At 48.4% G+C, this 20978-nt stretch overlaps 1 protein-coding gene across 1 annotated transcript; it reads left to right on the forward strand.

Moving 5' to 3' along the window:
• The first annotated feature begins 13219 nt into the window (after nucleotides 1-13219).
• Nucleotides 13220-20280, forward strand: LOC129831665 (extracellular calcium-sensing receptor-like). Its single transcript, XM_055895030.1, has 11 exons — nucleotides 13220-13449; nucleotides 13562-13853; nucleotides 14189-14431; nucleotides 14592-14687; nucleotides 14855-15170; nucleotides 15258-15430; nucleotides 15605-15835; nucleotides 16130-16253; nucleotides 16916-17109; nucleotides 17415-17693; nucleotides 17809-20280. The coding sequence occupies exons 1-11, from the start codon at nucleotides 13220-13222 to the stop codon at nucleotides 18235-18237; spliced, it is 2607 nt and encodes an 868-aa protein (XP_055751005.1). The 3' UTR covers nucleotides 18238-20280.
• The last annotated feature ends 698 nt before the right edge of the window (nucleotides 20281-20978 follow it).

Genomic DNA, 20978 nt, shown 5'->3' on the forward strand with positions numbered 1-20978 from the left:
TTGATCATTTCATTCAGGATACCAACAACACCACGGGCCTTTTTGGGTTGGAGGGTTTGTATTTTGTCCTGTAGTTCATTCAATGTAATTGGATAATCCATTGGTTTCTGGTAGTCTTCAATAGTTGATTCTAAGATTTGATCATGTATATGTTTTTGCTGTTTGTTCTCTCTCTCTCTCTCTCTCTCTCTCTCTCTCTCTCTCTCTCTCTCTCTCTCTCTCTCTCTCTCTCTCTCTCTCTCTCATCTATCTCTCTCTCTCTCTCTCTCTCTCTCTCTCTCTCTCTCTCTCTCTCTCTCTCTCTCTCTCTCTCTCTCTCTCTCTCATCTCTCTCTCTCTCTCTTCCATCCCCCTCCTCTCTTTTTTGGCAGCTTGCTGTAGGTTAACACCACCCACTATCCTATGGCTGCAGCGGAAGCAGCAGCAGTGTTTCCACACCATTCCCACTAACACCTTCAGTGTTATTAGCTGCTACGCTACCTAGCATCACAGCTGGTATTATAACACCCCAGCAAGCTGCCTGCCATCTGGCTTGGAGAGTGGGAGGCATTCGTTTTTGTGTTACACAACAAATCAGCTTGGTCACTGTGGCCGAATCAGAGTAGTTTGGTGGGGGCTGGTAGACATAGTTCCAGCTCCTTTTTATGTTTGCCACTCAGAGTGTTGAGTCACAAAGACCTGTACTACTGGATAATAATAGGTTCATTCAGTGGTAGTATTCCGTGGTAGTATTCAGTGGTAGTATTCAGTGGTAATAGTCAGTGGTAGTATTCAGTGGTAGTATTCAGTGGTAGTACTCAGTGGTAGTATTCAGCTGTAGTATTCAGCGGTAGTATTCCATGGTAGTATTCAGTGGTAGTATTCAGTGGTAGTATTCAGCGGTAGTATTCAGCGGTAGTACTCAGTGGTAGTACTCAGTGGTAGTACTCAGTGGTAGTATGCAGCGGTGGTATTCAGTGGTAGTATTAAGTGGTAGTTTTCAGTGGTAGTAATCAGTGGTAGTATTCAGCTGTAGTATTCAGTGGAAGTATTTAGTGGTAGTATTCAGCGGTAGTATTCAGCGGGAGTATTCAGCGGTAGTATTCAGCGGTAGCATTCCATGGTGGTATTCAGTGGTAGTATTCAGTGGTAGTATTCAGTGGTAGTATTCAGCGGTAGTTTTCAGCGGTAGTATTCAGCGGTAGTATTCAGTGGTAGTATTCAACGGTAGTTTTCAGTGGTATTATTCAATGGTAGTATTCAGTGGTAGTATTCAGAGGTAGTTTTCAGTGGTAGTATTCAGCGGTAGTATTCAGCGGTAGTATTCAGTGGTAGTATTCAGTGGTAGAATTAAGTGGAATTATTCAGTGGTAGTATTCAGTGGAAGTATTCAGTGGTAGTATTCAGTGGTAGAATTAAGTGGAATTATTCAGTGGTAGTATTCAGTGGAAGTATTCAGTGGTAGTATTCAGTGGTAGTATCCAGCAGTAGTTTTAAGTGGTAATGTTCAGCGGTAGTATTCAGTGGCAGTATTCAGTGGTAGTATTCAGTGGTAGTATTCAGTGGTATTATTCAGCGGTAGTATTCAGTGGTAGTAATCTGTGTTAATATTCAGCGGTAGTATTCAGCGGTAGTACTCAGTGGTAGTACTCAGTGGTAGTACTCAGTGGTAGTATGCAGCGGTGGTATTCAGTGGTAGTATTAAGCGGTAGTTTTCAGTGGTAGTAATCAGTGGTAGTATTCAGCTGTAGTATTCAGTGGAAGTATTTAGTGGTAGTATTCAGCGGTAGTATTCAGCGGGAGTATTCAGCGGTAGTATTCAGCGGTAGCATTCCATGGTGGTATTCAGTGGTAGTATTCAGTGGTAGTATTCAGTGGTAATATTCAGCGGTAGTATTCCGCGGTAGTTTTCAGCGGTAGTATTCAGGGGAAGTTTTCAGCGGTAATATTCAGCGGTAGTATTCAGTGGTAGTATTTAGCGGTAGTATTCAGCGTTAGTATTCAGTGGTAGTACTCAGTGGTAGTATTCAGCGGTAGTATTAAGTGGTAGTATTCAGTGGTAGTATTCAGTGGTAGTACTCAGTGGTAGTATTCAGCAGTAGTATTCAGTTGTAGTATTCAGTGGTGGTATTCAGCGGTAGCATCCAGCGGTAGTATTCATCGGTATTTTTCAGTGGTAGTATTCAGTGGTAGTATTCAGCGGTAGTATTCAGAGGTAGTATTCAGTGGTAGTATTCAGTGGAAGTATTCAGTGGTAGTATGCAGTGGTAGTATTCAGTGGAAGGATTCAGTGGTAGTATTCAGTGGTAGTATTCACTGGAAGGATTCAGTGGTAGTATTCAGCGGTAGTTTTCAGCAGTAGTATTCAGTGGTAGTATTGACCTGTAGTCAGCCCTGTAGTTTACCCATGTGGACAGCCCTGTAGTTGACCCATGTGGTCATTACTGTGAACAGCCCTGTAGTCAGCCCTGTGGACAGCCCTCTGGACACCCCTCTAGTCAGCCCTGTAGTCAGCCCGTTGGTTAGTCCTGTAGTCAGCCCTGCAGTCAGCCCTGTAGTCAGCCCTGTGGACAGCCCTCTGGAAAGCCCTGTAGTCAGCCCTGTAGTCAGCCCTTTGGTTAGTCCTGTAGTCAGCCCTGCAGTCAGCCCTGTAGTCAGCCCTCTGGACAGCCCTGTAGTCAGCCCTGTAGTCAGGCCTGTGGACAGCTCTATGGTGAGCCCTGTAGTCAGGCCGGTAGTCAGCCCTGTAGTCAGCCCTGTGGACAGCCCTGTAGTCAGCCCTGTAGTCAGCCCTTTGGTTAGTCCTGGGGACAGCCCTGTAGTCAGCCCTGTAGTCAGCCCTTTGGTTAGTCCTGGGGACAGCCCTGTAGTCAGCCCTGTAGTCAGCCCTGTGGTCAGCCCTTTATTTCATCCTGTAGTCAGCCCTGTGGGCAGTCCTGTAGTCAGCCCTGTGGACAGCCCTGTAGTCAGCCCTTTGGTTAGTCCTGTAGTCAGCCCGGTGGACAGTCCTGTAGTCAGCCCTGTAATCAGCCCTGTAGTCAGCCCTTTGGTTAGTCCTGTAGTCAGCCCTGTGGACAGTCCCGTAGTTAGCCCTTTGGTTAGTTCTGGGGACAGTCCTGTAGTCAGCCCTGTGGACAGCCCTGTGGACAGTCCTGTAGTTAGCCCTGTAGTCAGCCCTGTAGTCAGCCCTGTGTACAGCCCTGTAGTCAGCCCTTTGGTTAGTCCTGTAGTCAGCCCTTTGGTTAGTTCTGTAGTCAGCCGTGTAGTCAGCCCTGTAGTCAGCCCTGTAGTCAGCCCTTTGGTTAGTCCTGTACTTAGCCCTGTGGACAGCCCTGTAGTCAGCCCTGTGGACAGCCCTGTAGTCAGCCCTGTAGTCAGTACCTTAGTCAGCCCTTTGGTTAGTCCTGGGGACAGCCCTGTAGTCAGCCCTGTAGTCAGCCCTGTAGTCAGCAATGTAGTCAGCCCTGTAGACGACCATGTAGTCAGCCCTGTAGTCAGCCCTGGGGACAGCCCTGTAGTCAGCCCTTTGGTTAGTCCTGTAGTCAGCCCTGTAGTCAGCCCTGTAGTCAGTCCTGTAGTCAGCCCTGTAGTCAGCCCTGTAGTCAGCCTTGTAGACGACCCTGTAGTCAGCCCTGTAGTCAGCCCTGGGGACAGCCCTGTAGTCAGCCCTTTGGTTAGTTCTGTAGTCAGCCATTTCCTTAGTCCTGTAGTCAGCCCTGTAGTCAGCAGTGGGGACAGCCCTGTAGTCAGCCCTGTAGTCAGCCCTGGGGACAGCCCTGTAGTCAGCCCTTTGGTTAGTCCTGTAGTCAGCCCTTTGGTTAGTTCTGTAGTCAGCCTTGTAGTCAGCCCTTTATTTCATCCTGTAGTCAGCCCTGTGGACAGTCCTGTAGTCTGCCCTGTGGACAGCCCTGTAGTCAGCCCTGTAGTCAGCCCTTTGGTTAGTCCTGTAGTCAGCCCTGTAGTCAGCCCTGTAGTCAGCCCTTTGGTTAGTCCTGTAGTCAGCCCTGTAGTCAGCCCTGTGGACAGTCCTGTAGTCAGCCCGGTGGACAGTCCTGTAGTCAGCCCTTTGGTTAGTCCTGTAGTCAGCCCTTTGGTTAGTCCTGTAGTCAACCCTTGGGACAACCCTGTAGTCAGCCCTTTGGTTAGTCCTGTAGTCAGCCCTTTGGTTAGTCCTGTAGTCAGCCCTGTAGTCAGCCCTGTAGTCAGCCCTTTGGTTAGTCCTGTAGTCAGCCCTGTAGTCAGCCCTGTGGACAGTCCTGTAGTCAGCCCGGTGGACAGTCCTGTAGTCAGCCCATTGGTTAGTCCTGTAGTCAGCCCTGTGGACAGTCCTGTAGTCAGCCCTTTGGTTAGTCCTGTAGTCAGCCCTGTGGACAGTCCTGTAGTCAGCCCTTTGGTTAGTCCTGTAGTCAGCCCTGTAGTCAGCCCTGTAGTCAGCCCTGTAGTCAGCCCTGTAGTCAGGCCTGTGGACAGCTCTATGGTGAGCCCTGCAGTCAGGCCTGTAGTCAGCCCTGTAGTCAGCCCTGCAGTCAGCCCTGTAGTCAGCCCTGTGGACAGCCCTGTAGTCAGCCCTGTAGTCAGCCCTTTGGTTAGTCCTGGGGACAGCCCTGTAGTCAGCCCTGTAGTCAGCCCTTTGGTTAGTCCTGGGGACAGCCCTGTAGTCAGCCCTGTAGTCAGCCCTGTAGTCAGCCCTGTAGTCAGCCCTTTATTTCATCCTGTAGTCAGCCCTGTGGGCAGTCCTGTAGTCAGCCCTGTGGACAGCCCTGTAGTCAGCCCTGTAGTCAGCCCTTTGGTTAGTCCTGTAGTCAGCCCGGTGGACAGTCCTGTAGTCAGCCCTGTAATCAGCCCTGTAGTCAGCCCTTTGGTTAGTCCTGTAGTCAGCCCTGTGGACAGTCCCGTAGTTAGCCCTTTGGTTAGTTCTGGGGACAGTCCTGTAGTCAGCCCTGTGGACAGCCCTGTGGACAGTCCTGTAGTTAGCCCTGTAGTCAGCCCTGTAGTCAGCCCTGTGGACAGCCCTGTAGTCAGCCCTTTGGTTAGTCCTGTAGTCAGCCCTTTGGTTAGTTCTGTAGTCAGCCGTGTAGTCAGCCCTGTAGTCAGCCCTGTAGTCAGCCCTTTGGTTAGTCCTGTACTTAGCCCTGTGGACAGCCCTGTAGTCAGCCCTGTGGACAGCCCTGTAGTCAGCCCTGTGGTCAGTACCTTAGTCAGCCCTTTGGTTAGTCCTGGGGACAGCCCTGTAGTCAGCCCTGTAGTCAGCCCTGTAGTCAGCCCTGTAGTCAGCCCTGTAGACGACCATGTAGTCAGCCCTGTAGTCAGCCCTGGGGACAGCCCTGTAGTCAGCCCTTTGGTTAGTCCTGTAGTCAGCCCTGTAGTCAGCCCTGTAGTCAGTCCTGTAGTCAGCCCTGTAGTCAGCCCTGTAGTCAGCCCTGTAGTCAGCCCTGGGGACAGCCCTGTAGTCAGCCCTTTGGTTAGTTCTGTAGTCAGCCATTTCGTTAGTCCTGTAGTCAGCCCTGTAGTCAGCACTGGGGACAGCCCTGTAGTCAGCCCTGTAGTCAGCCCTGGGGACAGCCCTGTAGTCAGCCCTTTGGTTAGTCCTGTAGTCAGCCCTTTGGTTAGTTCTGTAGTCAGCCTTGTAGTCAGCCCTTTATTTCATCCCTGTAGTCTGCCCTGTGGACAGCCCTGTAGTCAGCCCTGTAGTCAGCCCTTTGGTTAGTCCTGTAGTCAGCCCTGTAGTCAGCCCTGTAGTCAGCCCTTTGGTTAGTCCTGTAGTCAGCCCTGTAGTCAGCCCTGTGGACAGTCCTGTAGTCAGCCCGGTGGACAGTCCTGTAGTCAGCCCTTTGGTTAGTCCTGTAGTCAGCCCTTTGGTTAGTCCTGTAGTCAGCCCTTGGGACAGCCCTGTAGTCAGCCCTTTGGTTAGTCCTGTAGTCAGCCCTTTGGTTAGTCCTGTAGTCAGCCCTGTAGTCAGCCCTGTAGTCAGCCCTTTGGTTAGTCCTGTAGTCAGCCCTGTAGTCAGCCCTGTGGACAGTCCTGTAGTCAGCCCGGTGGACAGTCCTGTAGTCAGCCCTTTGGTTAGTCCTGTAGTCAACCCTGTGCACAGACCTGTAGTCAGCCCTTTGGTTAGTCCTGTAGTCAGCCCTGTGGACAGTCCTGTAGTCAGCCCTTTGGTTAGTCCTGTAGTCAGCCCTGTGGACAGCCCTGTAGTCAGCCCTGTAGTCAGCCCTGTAGTCAGGCCTGTGGACAGCTCTATGGTGAGCCCTGTAGTCAGGCCGGTAGTCAGCCCTGTAGTCAGCCCTGCAGTCAGCCCTGTAGTCAGCCCTATGGACAGCCCTGTAGTCAGCCCTGTAGTCAGCCCTTTGGTTAGTCCTGGGGACAGCCCTGTAGTCAGCCCTCTAGTCAGCTCTGTGGACAGTCCTGTAGTCAGCCCTGTGGACAGCCCTGTAGTCAGCCCTTTGGTTAGTCCTGTAGTCAGCCCGGTGGACAGTCCTGTAGTCAGCCCTGTAATCAGCCCTGTAGTCAGCCCTTTGGTTAGTCCTGTAGTCAGCCCTGTAGTCAGCCCTGTGGACAGCCCTGTGGACAGTCCTGTAGTCAGCCCTGTAGTCAGTACCTTAGTCAGCCCTTTGGTTAGCCCTGTAGTCAGCCCTGTAGTCAGCCCTGTAGTCAGCCCTGTGGACAGCCCTGTAGTCAGCCCTTTGGTTAGTCCTGTAGTCAGCCCTTTGGTTAGTCCTGTAGTCAGCCCTGTGGACAGTCCTGTAGTCAGCCCTGTAGTCAGTACCTTAGTCAGCCCTTTGGTTAGCCCTGTAGTCAGCCCTGTAGTCAGCCCTGTAGTCAGCCCTGTAGTCAGCCCTGTAGTCAGCCCTGTAGACGACCCTGTAGTCAGCCCTGTAGTCAGCCCTGTGGACAGTCCTGTAGTCAGCCCTTTGGTTAGTCCTGTAGTCAGCCCTGTAGTCAGCCTTGTAGTCAGTCCTGTAGACGACCCTGTAGTCAGCCCTGTAGTCAGCCCTGGGGACAGCCCTGTAGTCAGCCCTTTGGTTAGTTCTGTAGTCAGCCCTTTGGTTAGTTCTGTAGTCAGCCCTGTAGTCAGCCCTGGGGACAGCCCTGTAGTCAGCCCTTTGGTTAGTCCTGTAGTCAGCCCTTTGGTTAGTTCTGTAGTCAGCCCTGCAGTCAGCCCTGGGGACAGCCCTGTAGTCAGCCCTTTGGTTAGTCCTGTAGTCAGCCCTTTGGTTAGTCCTGTAGTCAGCCGTGTAGTCAGCCCTGGGGACAGCCCTGTAGTCAGCCCTGGGGACAGCCCTGTAGTCAGCCCTTTGGTTAGTCCTGTAGTCAGCCCTTTGGTTAGTCCTGTAGTCAGCCCTTTGGTTAGTCCTGTAGTCAGCCCTGTGGACAGTCCTGTAGTCAGCCCTGTGGACAGCCCTGTAGCCAGTCCTGTAGTCAGCCCTGTAGTCAGCCCTTTGGTTAGTCCTGTAGTCAGTCCTGTAGTCAGCCCTGTAGTCAGCCCTTTGGTCAGTCCTGTAGTCAGTCCTGTAGTCAGCCCTGTAGTCAGTCCTGTAGTCAGCCCTGTAGTCAGTCCTGTAGTCAGCCCTTTGGTTAGTCCTGTAGACAGCCCTGTGGACAGCCCTGTAGCCAGTCCTGTAGTCAGCCCTGTAGTCAGCCCTTTGGTCAGTCCTGTAGTCAGCCCTGTAGTCAGCCCTGTGGACAGCCCTGTAGTCAGCCCTGTAGTCAGTCCTGTAGTCAGCCCTTTGGTTAGTCCTGTAGACAGCCCTGTGGACAGCCCTGTAGCCAGTCCTGTAGTCAGCCCTGTAGTCAGCCCTTTGGTTAGTCCTGGGGACAGCAGAAGATGACTTCCGTCTCTCTGTCAGCCAGGGACACAGAAAATGGACGGAATGTCCTCTCATTTACAGTGGCCAGGTAGGGTTCATGTATTTTGGTCAGAGGGATCTCTGATACGGATATTTCCCGAGGGCTGTTTACCCAATGGCATGTTCCCGAAAGATGAGAGAGAATCCAAAATATTCAGAACAGTGACTAACCACAACTCTGTGCTACACACAGCCTGGTACGCTGTTTCAGAGGGTTGGATATTAATCCAAATGTTCAGTGGATAAATAAAGATCTATTTCAAGGGACTTTTTATTTTGACAAATTTCTTATGAATGATACTTGAAAATATTTGCAAAGAAATCGGTAGAAAATCGTAGGAGCATCCCCCATGACAAGTTAGTGAGTTACAGAATTACTACATACTGTAGATAGTATATTCAATGTCAGCTTAAAGTAATGACCTGCTCTAAAGTTGTCTTGGCAAATGTCATCCTTCTCTTCCCTCTTCCTCCCTAACCTCCTCTATTTCTCCTTCAAGAGAGGTGCACTCTCGCTTATGGGAAGTCAAAACATATTTTTAACTGATGGGGAGGGGGGGGGGGCTATCAGTAACCACGGCAACTGCCTCATCACATCTGATGTTTTGGATGGGTATCACCAAATGTGTGATGCGCACACACACACACATTTCACTTTAGAGGTACTCAATTACAGGTGGATCGAAGACCGTTTCAGCTGTGAGACGAAGCAGTCAGACAGATCACACGGCATGATAGATTACTACACACACACACACACACACACACACACACACACACACACACACACACACACACACACACACACACACACACACACACACACACACACACACACACTCACACACACACACACACACACACACACACACACGGTCTCACACTGCTACAATCTATACTTGTAGCACATCAAGAAATTCACATTGTACATACTTGTTAAGACAGAAAAAGACACAGTTTCCTTGGTACTTTGTCTTCTGTTAAGCTTCCTGTAGGAGGTGGGTACTTTGTCTTCTGTTAATTAAGCTCCAATACCCCAGCTCCCATTATCCAGGTTCCATTCCTCAGATCCCATCAATCAGCTCCCATTACCACTCACTCACTCACTCACTGACTCACTCACTCACTCACTCACTCACTCACTCACTCACTCACTCACTCACTCACTCACACATTGCACAGTTTTGAAGATAAAGTATTGAAGAAGTTTCTTACCTCTTGGCCCCATGGTTCTTCCTCACTGACCTTCTGGTCAACTTGGATCCTACTGTATGAGATCTGTGCTGACTTGATGTTTACATCTGCCGAGGCAGCTATGGACTGAGCAGGGGGGTGAATACACACTCAGTCCCCACCGGACACAGCTTCTAAAATTACACTAACCTCACACACACACACACACACACACACACACACACACACACACACACACACACACACACACACACACACACACACACACACACACACACACACACACACACACACACACACACACACACACACACACACACACACTCTGGCAGAAAACACACACACACACAGAGAATGACACGTGGAGAGTACACACACATCCCCATGGGCCTCATTTCCTATGAAATAGCCCTAACAACTCTAAAGGATACTCTCTCTACAAACACACATTAACTACAAAACACACATGAAGGCCTACAGAGGGAGACCATGTGAAAAGTAAAGTAAATGCATGGCAGACAGACAGAAGTTAAAGTGTGTGTCTGACTGTATCAGTGATCACATCAAAAATGTAGACCCCTATGTTTTGGGAAATCAAAAAGGGAGGATAGCTGTTTCCATAACAACCATTTCTCTGTGAATCTGCTCCCAGCTGTGAAAGACCCAGGGCTCCTCTTCAGATCTCCCCCAGGGGCAGCACCTTTAGCTGGTGAGCATTCTCTCTGTCTGCAGGGAGGCCTGGAGCTCCAACCCTAGCCCCAGTGAAGCCACAGACAGACAACGAGGCAGGTGAAGAGGAGCATAGAGACCTATCTATGAACTATCGTGGAAATAAACGCCTTATGACTTTACAACTATGTGACTAATGACAAGTTATATGTGTCCAACCGGCTCAAATCGATCTTATGTAGCAAAATTTAAAATTATGTTTTTTACATTGAATAAAAGTAGAGACTCAGAGCTACAAAATGGTGGATCAAACACTACAGTTGAGGAACAATGGGGAAAGTAAATCGCCTATGAAAGTTGATAAAACTCACTTTTGAGAAAATTCCCTTTGAAGGTTTGGGTACCTACCTGGAGAGCTCTTCTTTATCTACACCCATTCAGCATAGTTCACACCCTCTTAAGCTTTAGCCCCACTCATCTCGTTTCACTCTCGGAACATTCAGAGTGCACACTTGACACACTTGATGATTTGTTTACCTCTGGATATATTCAACGGGTGTTGTGCGTTAGTAAATTCATCAGTTATTCTGCACTCTGGCATACTCAGACTGAATTTACCAATGCAGAACAAAATGGTTACTTGCATAGTGGAGTCTTTTGTTAAGGCATATAGCTACCTAGCTAGGTAAGCAACGTATAAGATCATACACGTCCCATAACGTTAGCTAGCAAGCAAGCCAGCTAACGTTAGCTAGTTAAACAACAATGAACATAGTGCCATATCATGTCGTTACTAACCTCATGAATCTGCTGGGAGCTAACCTGTTAGGTATGCGTAACTGGCTGGGAGTCAGGCGCAGGAGAGCAGAATTTGGGCGAATTTATTTAGGCGAACAAAACACAGGCACAAAGAACACTAAACACAATACGGGTTGACATAACCCAGGGCAACCAGTCTAACATACGCATACACAAAACAATAAATCATTTCACACACAGACATGGGGGGAACAGAGGGTTAAATACACAAGTAATGAAGGAAATATAAACCAGGTGTGTGGGAAAACAAGACAAAAACAAATGGAAAATGAAAGGTGGATCGGCGATGGCTAGAAGACCAGTGACGTCGACCGCCAAACGCCGCCTGAACAAGGAGAGGAACCGACTTCAGGGGAAGTCATGACAGTATCCCCCCCCTTGACGCGCGGCTCCAGCAGCACGCCGACACCAGCCTCGGGGACGACCCGGAGGGCGAGGTGCAGGACAATCCCGGTTGGAGACGGTGGAACTCCCGCAGCATTGAAGGGTCCAATACATCCTCGACCGGTAGCCAGCATCTCTCCTCCAGGCCCGACCGTACCCCTCCCAGTCCATGAGGTACTGAAGGCCCCTCGCCCGGCGCCTCAAATCCAGTATGGAGCGAACGGAGTACGCCAAGGCCCCCTCGATGTCCAGAGGGGGCGGAGGAACCTCCCGCACCTCAGACTCCTGGAGCGGGCCAGCCACCACCGGCCTGAGGAGAGACACATGGAACGAGGGGTTAATACGGTAAATGAGGGGAAGCTGTAACCTGTAACTCACCTCGTTCAGTCTCCTCAGGACATTAAATGGCCCCACAAACCGCGGACCCAGCTTCTGGCAGGGCAGGCGGAGGGGCAGGTTTCGGGTCGAGAGCCAGACCCGGTTCCCTGGTGCGAACACTGGGACCTCACTGCGGTGAGGAGGAGAAAAGGGGAGAGAGGGAGAGTAGAGGAGGAGAATAGGGGAAAGATAGTGGAGAGAGGGAGAATAGAAGAAGAGAATAGGGGAGAGAGGGAGAGGGAGAGTAGAGTAGAATAGGGGAAAGATAGCGGAGAGAGGGAGAATAGAAGAGGAGAATAGGGGAGAGAGGGAGAATAGAAGAGGAGAATAGGGGAGAGAGGGAGAGGAGCAGAAAAGGGGAGAGGGAGAGGAGCAGAATAGGGGAGAGTGGGAGAGTAGAGGGAGAAGAGCAGAATATGGAAGAGAGGGTGAGTGAGAGTATAGAATAGGGGAGAGATGGTGAAGGAGAGTATGGAATTGGGGAGAGAGGGTGAAGGAGAGTATAGAATTGGGGAGAGAGGGTGAAGGAGAGTATGAAATTGGGGAGAGAGGGTGAAGGAGAGTATAGAATTGGGGAGAGAGGGTGAAGGAGAGTATAGAATTGGGGAGAGAGGGTGAAGGAGAGTGTGGAATTGGGGTGTAATTGGAAGAGTAGGTGCTGATATAGTCTAGAAAATGATAGAGGATTCTCCTCAAAATGAAATATCTTTCTCTCTTTTACCCCTGCCTTTCACAACAGACCATTCCAGCACTCCATTCCTGTTGACCCAGCACTAGACTTCTACACACACACACACACACACACACACACACACACACACACACACACACACACACACACACACACACACACACACACACACACACACACACACACACACACACACACACACACACACACACACACACACACACACACACACACACACACACACTAATCACCGCATTTTCCTGTGTGTCAGGCTCAAACAGAACACAGACCCCATCTCAGTGGAATTACTCTTGATAAGTACTAGACAGAGAGAGGGAAAGAGAGAACGAATGAGAGAGAGCGAGAGAGGAAGAGAGTTAGAGAGACAGAGAGAGAATAGGAGGAAAAGATTTATGACCTCATGTTCTCAGCGACTGTGGTAATTAAAGTGATTAAATTCAGTGTCATAGTCATTCTTCAATTACATGCAATTATCCCTAACAACAACCTGTTGTCATTGGTACAGCTCAGGGAAAACTGAGAGTTTAGGGAAAGAACATGTATTTCTTTCTTTCTTCTCCCCCTCACTCTCTCTCTCTGTCTCTCTATCACTCCCCCCCCCCATCTCTCTCTCTGTCTCTCTCTCTCTCTCTTACTCGCTCTCCCTCGCTCTCTTACTCGCTCTCTCTCTCTACACATCTCCTCTCCTACTACATTACCTTCAATAACATCACCCTCATAGGCTTTCTCCAATTACCCTCAATTACCTGTTCCCCAAGTTATCCTCCAATAACAAGCCCCAATTAACCCCCTCCTGCCCCACCCGTCCCTACAAGCACCCCCTGGTGGCTGTGTGCCTGTTTTTTAGCCGGGGGCTCATTTCTCCCTATATCAGCATCTCCCCTTCTCTCCTCTTCCTCTCCCTCTTTCACTCTCTGCAGGAGATGCTAGACTGACAGACACACATCCTCTCTGTCTGTCTGTCTGACTGTCTGTCTGACTGTCTGTCTCTCTCACCAGGATAAGGTTTACTATTGATAGGTAGGGCAGAGATGGAACATATATTTTTTGTGTGTCTATCACTGTTGTTTCATACAAATGTCTGGTTACAGGTGTCCGTGGTGTATCTCTTTATTGATAGCGTTTTTTTGTTCATGTCATTCTATTTACTCAGTGTTCTGTCTGTAAGATCTTGGTTTGATCTCTCTCTTCCAGGTGACGGACTTTCCCAGTCCTCGACCTTGTCTCTATCCAGGTGATGTGCCTCTGTGGCTGGCTGTGGCTGCTCTGCTGCCTCCATATCCCTGGGTATGTCTGGGGTCAGTCTGGAGGTGGAGGGGGGGCCTGTCGGCTGATGGCTAACCCCATCTCAGGCAGTGTTTATCGGGCAGGAGATGTGATCATTGGGGGCTTGTTCCCCATCCATGTGGAAGCCCCTCTACCAGAGCAGGAGTTCAGGAGTATTGCAGGAAATGTGACATGTACAATGTACGCAACTCTGAAGTATTGTGTGATGACAGCTTTGTGTCATTGTTTTCATGTGTAAAGTGTTTTCAGTTACCTCCTCTCTACCTGTCTCTTCCCTTCCTCCATCTGTCAGTTTCAACCAGCGTGCTTACCGCTGGCTCCAGACTATGATCTTTGCGGTGGAGGAGATTAACCGTGACCCAGTCCTCCTTCCTAACCTCACCCTGGGGTTCCTGGCTGCTGACACATGCCTGGCAGAGGGTACAACTCTGTGGGCAGCTCTAGCCATGGTGACCGGCCAGGAGGCCTCTGTGGCGGACACAGAGTGTGGAGCAACCCCTGAGGTGCCCGTCATCATCGGTGATGCCCGCTCCTCAGCCTCCATCGTGGTGGCACAGACCCTCGGGCCGTTTGATTTACCCATGGTGAGGCATAAGGTTGGAATACAGACTGGGATGGAAAGAGATAATGACTCTCTTACAGATTACATTCATATATCTATCTAGACGATTCTCTGTCTATAATGTTAAATTGTCTCTCCCTCTGGTATCTGCTTCTTAAATATTTGAATTCTCTCTGATCTCTCTTTCTCTGCATCTTTCTCTCTCTGCATCTTTCTCTCTCTGTCTCTCTCTCTCTCTCTCTCTCTCTCTGTCTCTCTGTCTCTCTGTCTCTCTCTCTCTCTCTCTCTCTCTCTCTCTCTCTCTCTCTCTCTCCCCTGCTCTGTGTTCTCTCTCTCTCTCGCTCTGTTCTCTCCCAGGTGAGTTATTTTGCCTCCTGTGCGTGTTTGAGTGACAACTGGAGGTACCCGTCGTTCTTCCGTACGATACCCAGCGATGCTTTCCAGGCTCGGGGCATGGTCAGGCTGCTGCATCAGCTGGGCTGGGAGTGGGTGGGGCTGGTGTCAGGGGATGATGACTATGGGAAGTTTGGGGTTCAGATGCTTCTCCGAGATCTTCAGGGATCTGGGGTTTGTGTCGCCTACGCAGAGGTCATCCCCAAGGTACGACCTCACTCTGATGATCTGACAATATACTCTCTTTTTCTCTCTCTTTTACTCTGCTTCCCCCCCCTCTCCACTAATCTAAAATAGAAACTCTCTCTCTGATTTTCTGATTTTCTCTGACTCTCTTCCCTCTCTCTCACTGATGGTCATCCCCAAGGTACTATCTCAGAGACGGATGAAGCACATCGTGGACACCATCAGAGGATCTACTGCCAGAGTGGTGGTGACATTTGCCATCGCTCAGGATGCACGGGTAATCAGTTACTGGTCAGAGTATTGTTAAGTATTTGTTACACAACTGTATCAGAGTGTTTTTGTCCTACCATGTCTTGATGCCCTTTATAGACACAAGTTTTTCTAATTGATAATAATGGATGTCAACTTGACTATCTTGATCTTTTCAACCATCTCATTCTCCAGGCCCTGATGGAAGAGGTTGTCCGTCAGAACATAACAGACAGGCAGTGGATCGCCTCGGAGGCCTGGGTCACCTACTCTACTCTCTCTTCCCCAAAAAACCTGCCCTCTCTTGCCGGGACTATTGGATTTGCCCTGAAGAAAGCTGTCATTCCCAGCCTGGGCCCTTTCCTAACACGCCTGCGGCCTGATGGGGACTACCAGAAATCCGACCCCTTCCTGAGGGAATTGTGGGAGGAGATTTTTGGGTGTTCTCTGGGGATTAACCTCAGCATGACCCCGTCGTCCCGGCGACAGTGTACTGGTTCAGAGGTCATAGGTGAGGGAGAGTTTACAACTAATGCTCTGTTTTTGTGTCCTGATCCTTTCCCGATGTTGTCTCAGTAAAATAAAGTGTCAATCCTAGGTGAGGGGGAGAGCCAGTATGCTGACGTGTCTCAGCTGAGAGCCAGCTATAATGTGTACAAGGCTGTGTACGCCATCGCCCACGCCATTCAGGACATGGTGGCCTGTCGACCAGGGGAGGGACCCTTTAATAGTGGACAGTGCCCTGATATCAGGAAGCTTCAGCCCAGCCAGGTGACGATAGCATGTTGATCTGTTTTCAGGATAACAACACTAATGTTTCCAGTCAGGATACAGTGGAAACACTTTACTGGTGTTACTAGTGAACACTGTTTTAGTACTAAAGACCCAAAGCCACAACTGGTTCTAACTCTTAATCCTGTTTCAATAAACCTTTTTGTCTTTGAGATTGTTCATTATCTGAGGGGAGTGAACTTCAGTACTCCTGTGGGGGATTTGTTCCACTTCGACATGAATGGTGATCCGCCTGCCTCTTATGACATCATCAACTGGCATGTGACCCCCGAAGGGAAGGCAGAGTTTGTCCAGGTCGGCCATTTTCTGTCTTCAGTGGGAGTGGACGACCAGTTTCACATCAATATGGAGAATGTGGTGTGGGGAGGGGGCAGCGGAGATGAGGTGAGTACCATTTAGCTTGGTTTCTCTGAGGCAGAGAGGAGTCTGTCTGTCTGTCTGTCTGTCTGTCTGTCTGTCTGTCTGTCTGTCTGTCTGTCTGTCTGTCTGTCTGTCTGTCTGTCTGTCTGTCTGTGTGTGTGTGTGTGTGTGTGTGTGTGTGTGTGTGTGTGTGTGTGTGTGTGTGTGTGTGTGTGTGTGTGTGTGTGTGTGTGTAATAATGGTGATAATAGCGATGATGATGATGATGATGATGATGATGATGATGATGATGACTGCATCCTCCCCACCGTCTGCTAGGTCCCTGTGTCTATATGCAGTGCTGCCTGTCCCCCTGGTACCAGGCATGCGGTACAGAAGGGGAAGCCTGTGTGCTGCTTCGACTGTCTGTCCTGCGCTGAAGGAGAGATCAGCAACACAACAGGTAGTCTATCAACTTTTCTCATTCCAATTCATTTTTTGACTCAATCCTGACTGGTTCTGAATCTGACTGGTCCTCATTCTGACTGGTCCTCATTCTGACTGGTCCTCATTCTGACTGGTCCTGATTCTGACTGGTCCTCATTCTGACTGGTTCTGAATCTGACTGGTGCTGATTCTGACTTGTCCTGATTCTGACTGGTCCTGATTCTGACTGGTCCTGATTCTGACTGGTCCTGAATCTGACAGGTTTTGATTCTGACTGGTCCTGATTCTGACTGGTTCTGACTGGTCCTGATTCTGACTGGTCCTGATTCTGACTGGTACTGACTGGTCCTGATTCTGACTGGTCCTGATTCTGACTGGTCCTGATTCTGACTGGTCCTGGTTCTGACTGGTCCTGATTCTGACTGATTCTTACTGGTCCTGATTCTGACTGGTCCTGATTCTAACTGGTCCTGGTTCTGACTGGTCATGGTTCTGACTGGTCCTGATTCTGACTGATTCTGACTGGTCCTGATTCTGACTGATCCTGGTTCTGACTGGTCCTGATTCTGACTGGTCCTGATCCTGACTGGTTCTGATCTTGACTGGTCCTGATTCTGACTGGTTCTGATTCTGACTGGTTCTGATTCTAACTGTTGATTTCTGTTTCTTCTCTGTCAGGGTCAGTTGAGTGTAGCAGGTGTCCGGAGCGGTTCTGGTCCAACCCCGATCGTACGGCCTGCGTCCCACAGCTGGTGGACTTCCTCTCCTACAGCGACACCATGGGTGTCATCCTGTCCATCATCTCAGTTTTCGGGGCAACGCTCACAGCTGGTGCACTGGCCACCTTCTTCTACCACCGCCATACGCCCCTGGTGAGTAGAATCATATGATCATAGAAATACAATGAATAGAACGGGTGTCCCCATTCAAGTCAATGATGGCATAATGGATGGACTGGCAGAAATTCTCAGTGTACCAATGCCAGGAAGTAAAAGCTGGAATTGTACCCTTCAATCTGTGCTATGATTTGTTTTGTCAACTCAACTGACATTGCAAAAAATACAATCCATTGCATGAGTGACATCAGTTTGTACTGGACAGAAGTCATATTGTGTCATATAATGTTGAGATTTATGACGTCACTCAGTCTAAATTATCATTCTCTGTCTCATTTCAGGTGAAAGCCAACAACTCTGAGCTCAGCTTCCTGCTCCTGCTGTCACTCAAGCTCTGCTTCCTGTGTGCATTGGTTTTCATTGGCTGGCCGAAGCCGTGGACTTGCATGCTGAGACACACCCTGTTTGGTATAAGCTTTGTGTTCTGCATCTCCTGTCTGCTCAGCAGGACTGTGGTGGTGCTGGTGGCCTTCAGGGCCACTCTGCCTGGAGAGAACCTGATGAGATTCTTCAGCCCCACCCAGCAGAGGATGGGTATCTCCATCTGTACACTCATCCAGGTGAACGTCTAGTTTTTACTAGTCTATTGGAAATGATTTATTTCCTTCACTGACCATATTCTGTTGTTATGGTAACTGTGCTTGCTTTTTCCTTCCAAACTCCTCCCTTCCACAGGTGCTGATCTGTGTGCTGTGGCTGACCCTAGCTCCACCCCGGCCGGCTGAGAGGGGCGGCAGAGAGGGTCGGGGGCCGAGGGTGGTCCTGGAGTGTGAGGTGGGCTCTGTGGCCGGCTTCTCCCTGGTGCTGGGCTACATAGGCCTGCTGGCCTCCCTCTGTCTCCTCTTAGCCTTCCTGGCCAGGAAACTCCCAGACAACTTCAACGAGGCCAAGTTCATCACCTTCAGCATGCTGATCTTCTGTGCCGTATGGATCTCCTTCGTCCCTGCCTACGTCAGCTCTCCTGGGAAGTACACTGTAGCTGTGGAGATATTCGCCATCTTAGCTTCCAGCTTTGGGCTGCTGTTCTGTCTGTTCGCCCCAAAGTGTTTCATCATCCTCCTGAGACCAGAGAGAAACACCAAGAAACACATGATGTCCAAATAGAAACCACCAACAAACACATGATGTCCAATTAGAAACCACCAACAAACACATGATGTCCAATTAGAAACCACCAACAAACACATGATGTCCAATTAGAAACCACCAACAAACACATGATGTCCAATTAGAAACCACCAACAAACACATGATATCCAATTAGAAACCACCAAGAAACACATGATATCCAATTAGAAACCACCAAGAAACACATGATATCCAATTAGAAAACACCAAGAAACACATGATATCCAATTAGAAAACACCAAGAAACACGAGGGACAAATAGAAATCAACAAGAAATACATGTGGGACAAATAAAAACCAACAAAAACACGAGGGACAAATGTGAAATGACACATACTCATATCGTGATTTAAGGATTGTAGAATGTCCATTCTGTTTGAAAACATACATTTCCTGGTAAACTTTTACCATATTACTTTGTTAATACCAACAGTTGAAGTCGGAAGTTTACATAGACCTTAGCCAAATGCATTTAAACTCAGTTTTCACAATTCCTGATATTTAATCCTAGTAAAAATTCCCTTTCTTAGGTCAGTTAGTTATTTTAAGAATGTGAAATGTCAAAATAATCGTAGAGAGAATGATTTATTTCAGCTTTTATTTCTTTCATCACATTCCCAGTGGGTCAGAAGTTTCCATACATTCAATTAGTAGTTGGTAGCGTTGCCTTTCAATTGTTTAACTTGGATCAAACGTTTCGGGTAGCCTTCCACAAACTTCCCACAATAAGTTGGGTGAATTTTGGCCCATTCCTCTTGACAGAGCTGGTGTAACTGAGTCAGGTTTGTAGGCCTCCTTGATCACACACACTTTTTCAGTGCTCCCCACAATGTTCTATAGGATTGTGGTCAGGGCTTTGTGATGGCCACTCCAATACCTTGACTTTGTTGTCCTTAAGCCATTTTGCCACAACTTTGGAAGTATGCAAGTCCATTTGGAACCAAGCATTAACTTCCTGACTGATGTCTTGAGATGTCACTTCAATATATCCACATAATTTTCCTGCATCATGATGCCATCTATTTAGTGAAGTGCACCAGTCCCTCCTCCAGCAAAGCACCCCCACAACATGATGCTGCCATCCCCGTGCTTCACGGTTGGGATGGTGTTCTTCGGCTTGCAAGCCTCCCCCTTGTTCCTCCAAACATAACAATGGTCATTATGGCCAAACAGTAATATTTTTGGTTCATCAGACCAGAGTACTTTTCTCCAAAAAGTATGATCTTTGTCCCCATGTGCAGTTGCAAACTGTAGTCTGGCTTTTTTATGGCGGTTTTGGAGCAGTGGCATCTTAATTGCTGAGCAGCCATTCAGGTTATGTCGATATAGGACTCGTTTTACTGTAGATATAGATACTTTTGTACCTGTTTCCTCCAGCATCTTCACAAGGTCCTTTGCTGTTCTGGGATTCATTTGCACTTTTCGCACCAAAGTACGTTCATCTCTAGGAGACAGAACGCGTCTCCTTCCTGAGCTGTATGACGGCTGCGTGGTCCCATGGTGTTAATACTTTCGTACTATTGTTTGTCTAGATGAATGTGGTACCTTCAGGCGTTTGGAAATGTATCCCATGGATGAACCAGACTTGTGGAGGTCTACAATTGTTTTTCTGAGGTCTGGGCTGATTTCTTTTGATTTTCCCATGATGTCAAGCAAAGAGGCACTGAGTTTGAAGGTAGGCCTTGAAATACATCTACAGGTACACCTCCAATTGACTCAAATGATGTCAATTAGCCTATCAGAAGCTTCTAAAGCCATGACATAATTTTCTGCAATTTTCCAAGCTGTTTAAAAGCACAGTAAACTTAGTGTATGTACACATCTGACCCACTGGAATTGTGATACAGTGAATTATAAATGAAATAATCTGTCTGTAAACAATTGTTGGAAAATATTCTTGTGTCATGCAGAAAGTAGATGTCCTAACCGACTTGCCAAAACTATAGTTTGTTAACATGACATTTGTGGAGTGCTTGAAAAACATTGTTGTAATGACTCCAACCTAAGTGTATGTAAACTTCTGACTTCAACTGTGTAGTCATATAATGTATCAGAATGAAATATGTCTATATATACTCAACAATACCAATAAAGATTCCTTCTTCTCATGGTGGAAGAGATTCCTTCATCACCCAGTGTTGTGTGTGTGTGTGTGCGTGTGTCCCTCATCGTACACTAAAATGTAAACAGGCATATTCCACTGTTTGCTTAGCCACGGTGGGAACCTTTACTTTCCCCATATCTCCTTCCTAAAATCTAATTGAAATTAAATTAAATGTGTCACATGCTTGATAAACAACTGGTGTAGACAACCAGTGAAATGCTGACGGGTCCTCTTTCAGATTATACTGTACTTAGTGAGGAATAAATACACAGTGAGAATGAATAAAAACAAAGAGTAGGGCTGTTATGATGAATAATAAGGAGTAGGGCTGTTATGATGAACAATAAGGAGTAGGGCTGTTATGATGTACAACAAGGAGTAGGGCTGTTATGATGAACAATAAGGAGTAGGGCTGTTATGCAGAACAATAAGGAGTAGGGCTGTTATGATGAACAATAAGGAGTAGGGCTGTTATGATGAACAATAAGGAGTAGGACTGCTATGCTGAACAATAAGGAGTAGGGCTGTTATGATGAATAATAAGGAGTAGGCTGTTATGATGAACAATAAGGAGTAGGGCTGTTATGATGAACAATAAGGAGTAGGGCTGTTA

This window comes from Salvelinus fontinalis, chromosome 33 (assembly GCF_029448725.1).
Source record: "Salvelinus fontinalis isolate EN_2023a chromosome 33, ASM2944872v1, whole genome shotgun sequence".
Classification (NCBI taxonomy): Eukaryota; Metazoa; Chordata; class Actinopteri; order Salmoniformes; family Salmonidae; genus Salvelinus; species Salvelinus fontinalis.

Bases quoted from the DNA above. Each gene is read 5' to 3' on its own strand.
- LOC129831665 (XM_055895030.1), top strand. From the start codon at position 13,220: ATGTGCCTCTGTGGCTGGCTGTGGCTGCTCTGCTGCCTCCATATCCCT. The intron at 16,254-16,915 runs GTAGTCTATCAA...CTTCTCTGTCAG, and splicing joins AGAGATCAGCAACACAACAG to GGTCAGTTGAGTGTAGCAGG. The intron at 17,694-17,808 runs GTGAACGTCTAG...TCCCTTCCACAG, and splicing joins CCATCTGTACACTCATCCAG to GTGCTGATCTGTGTGCTGTG.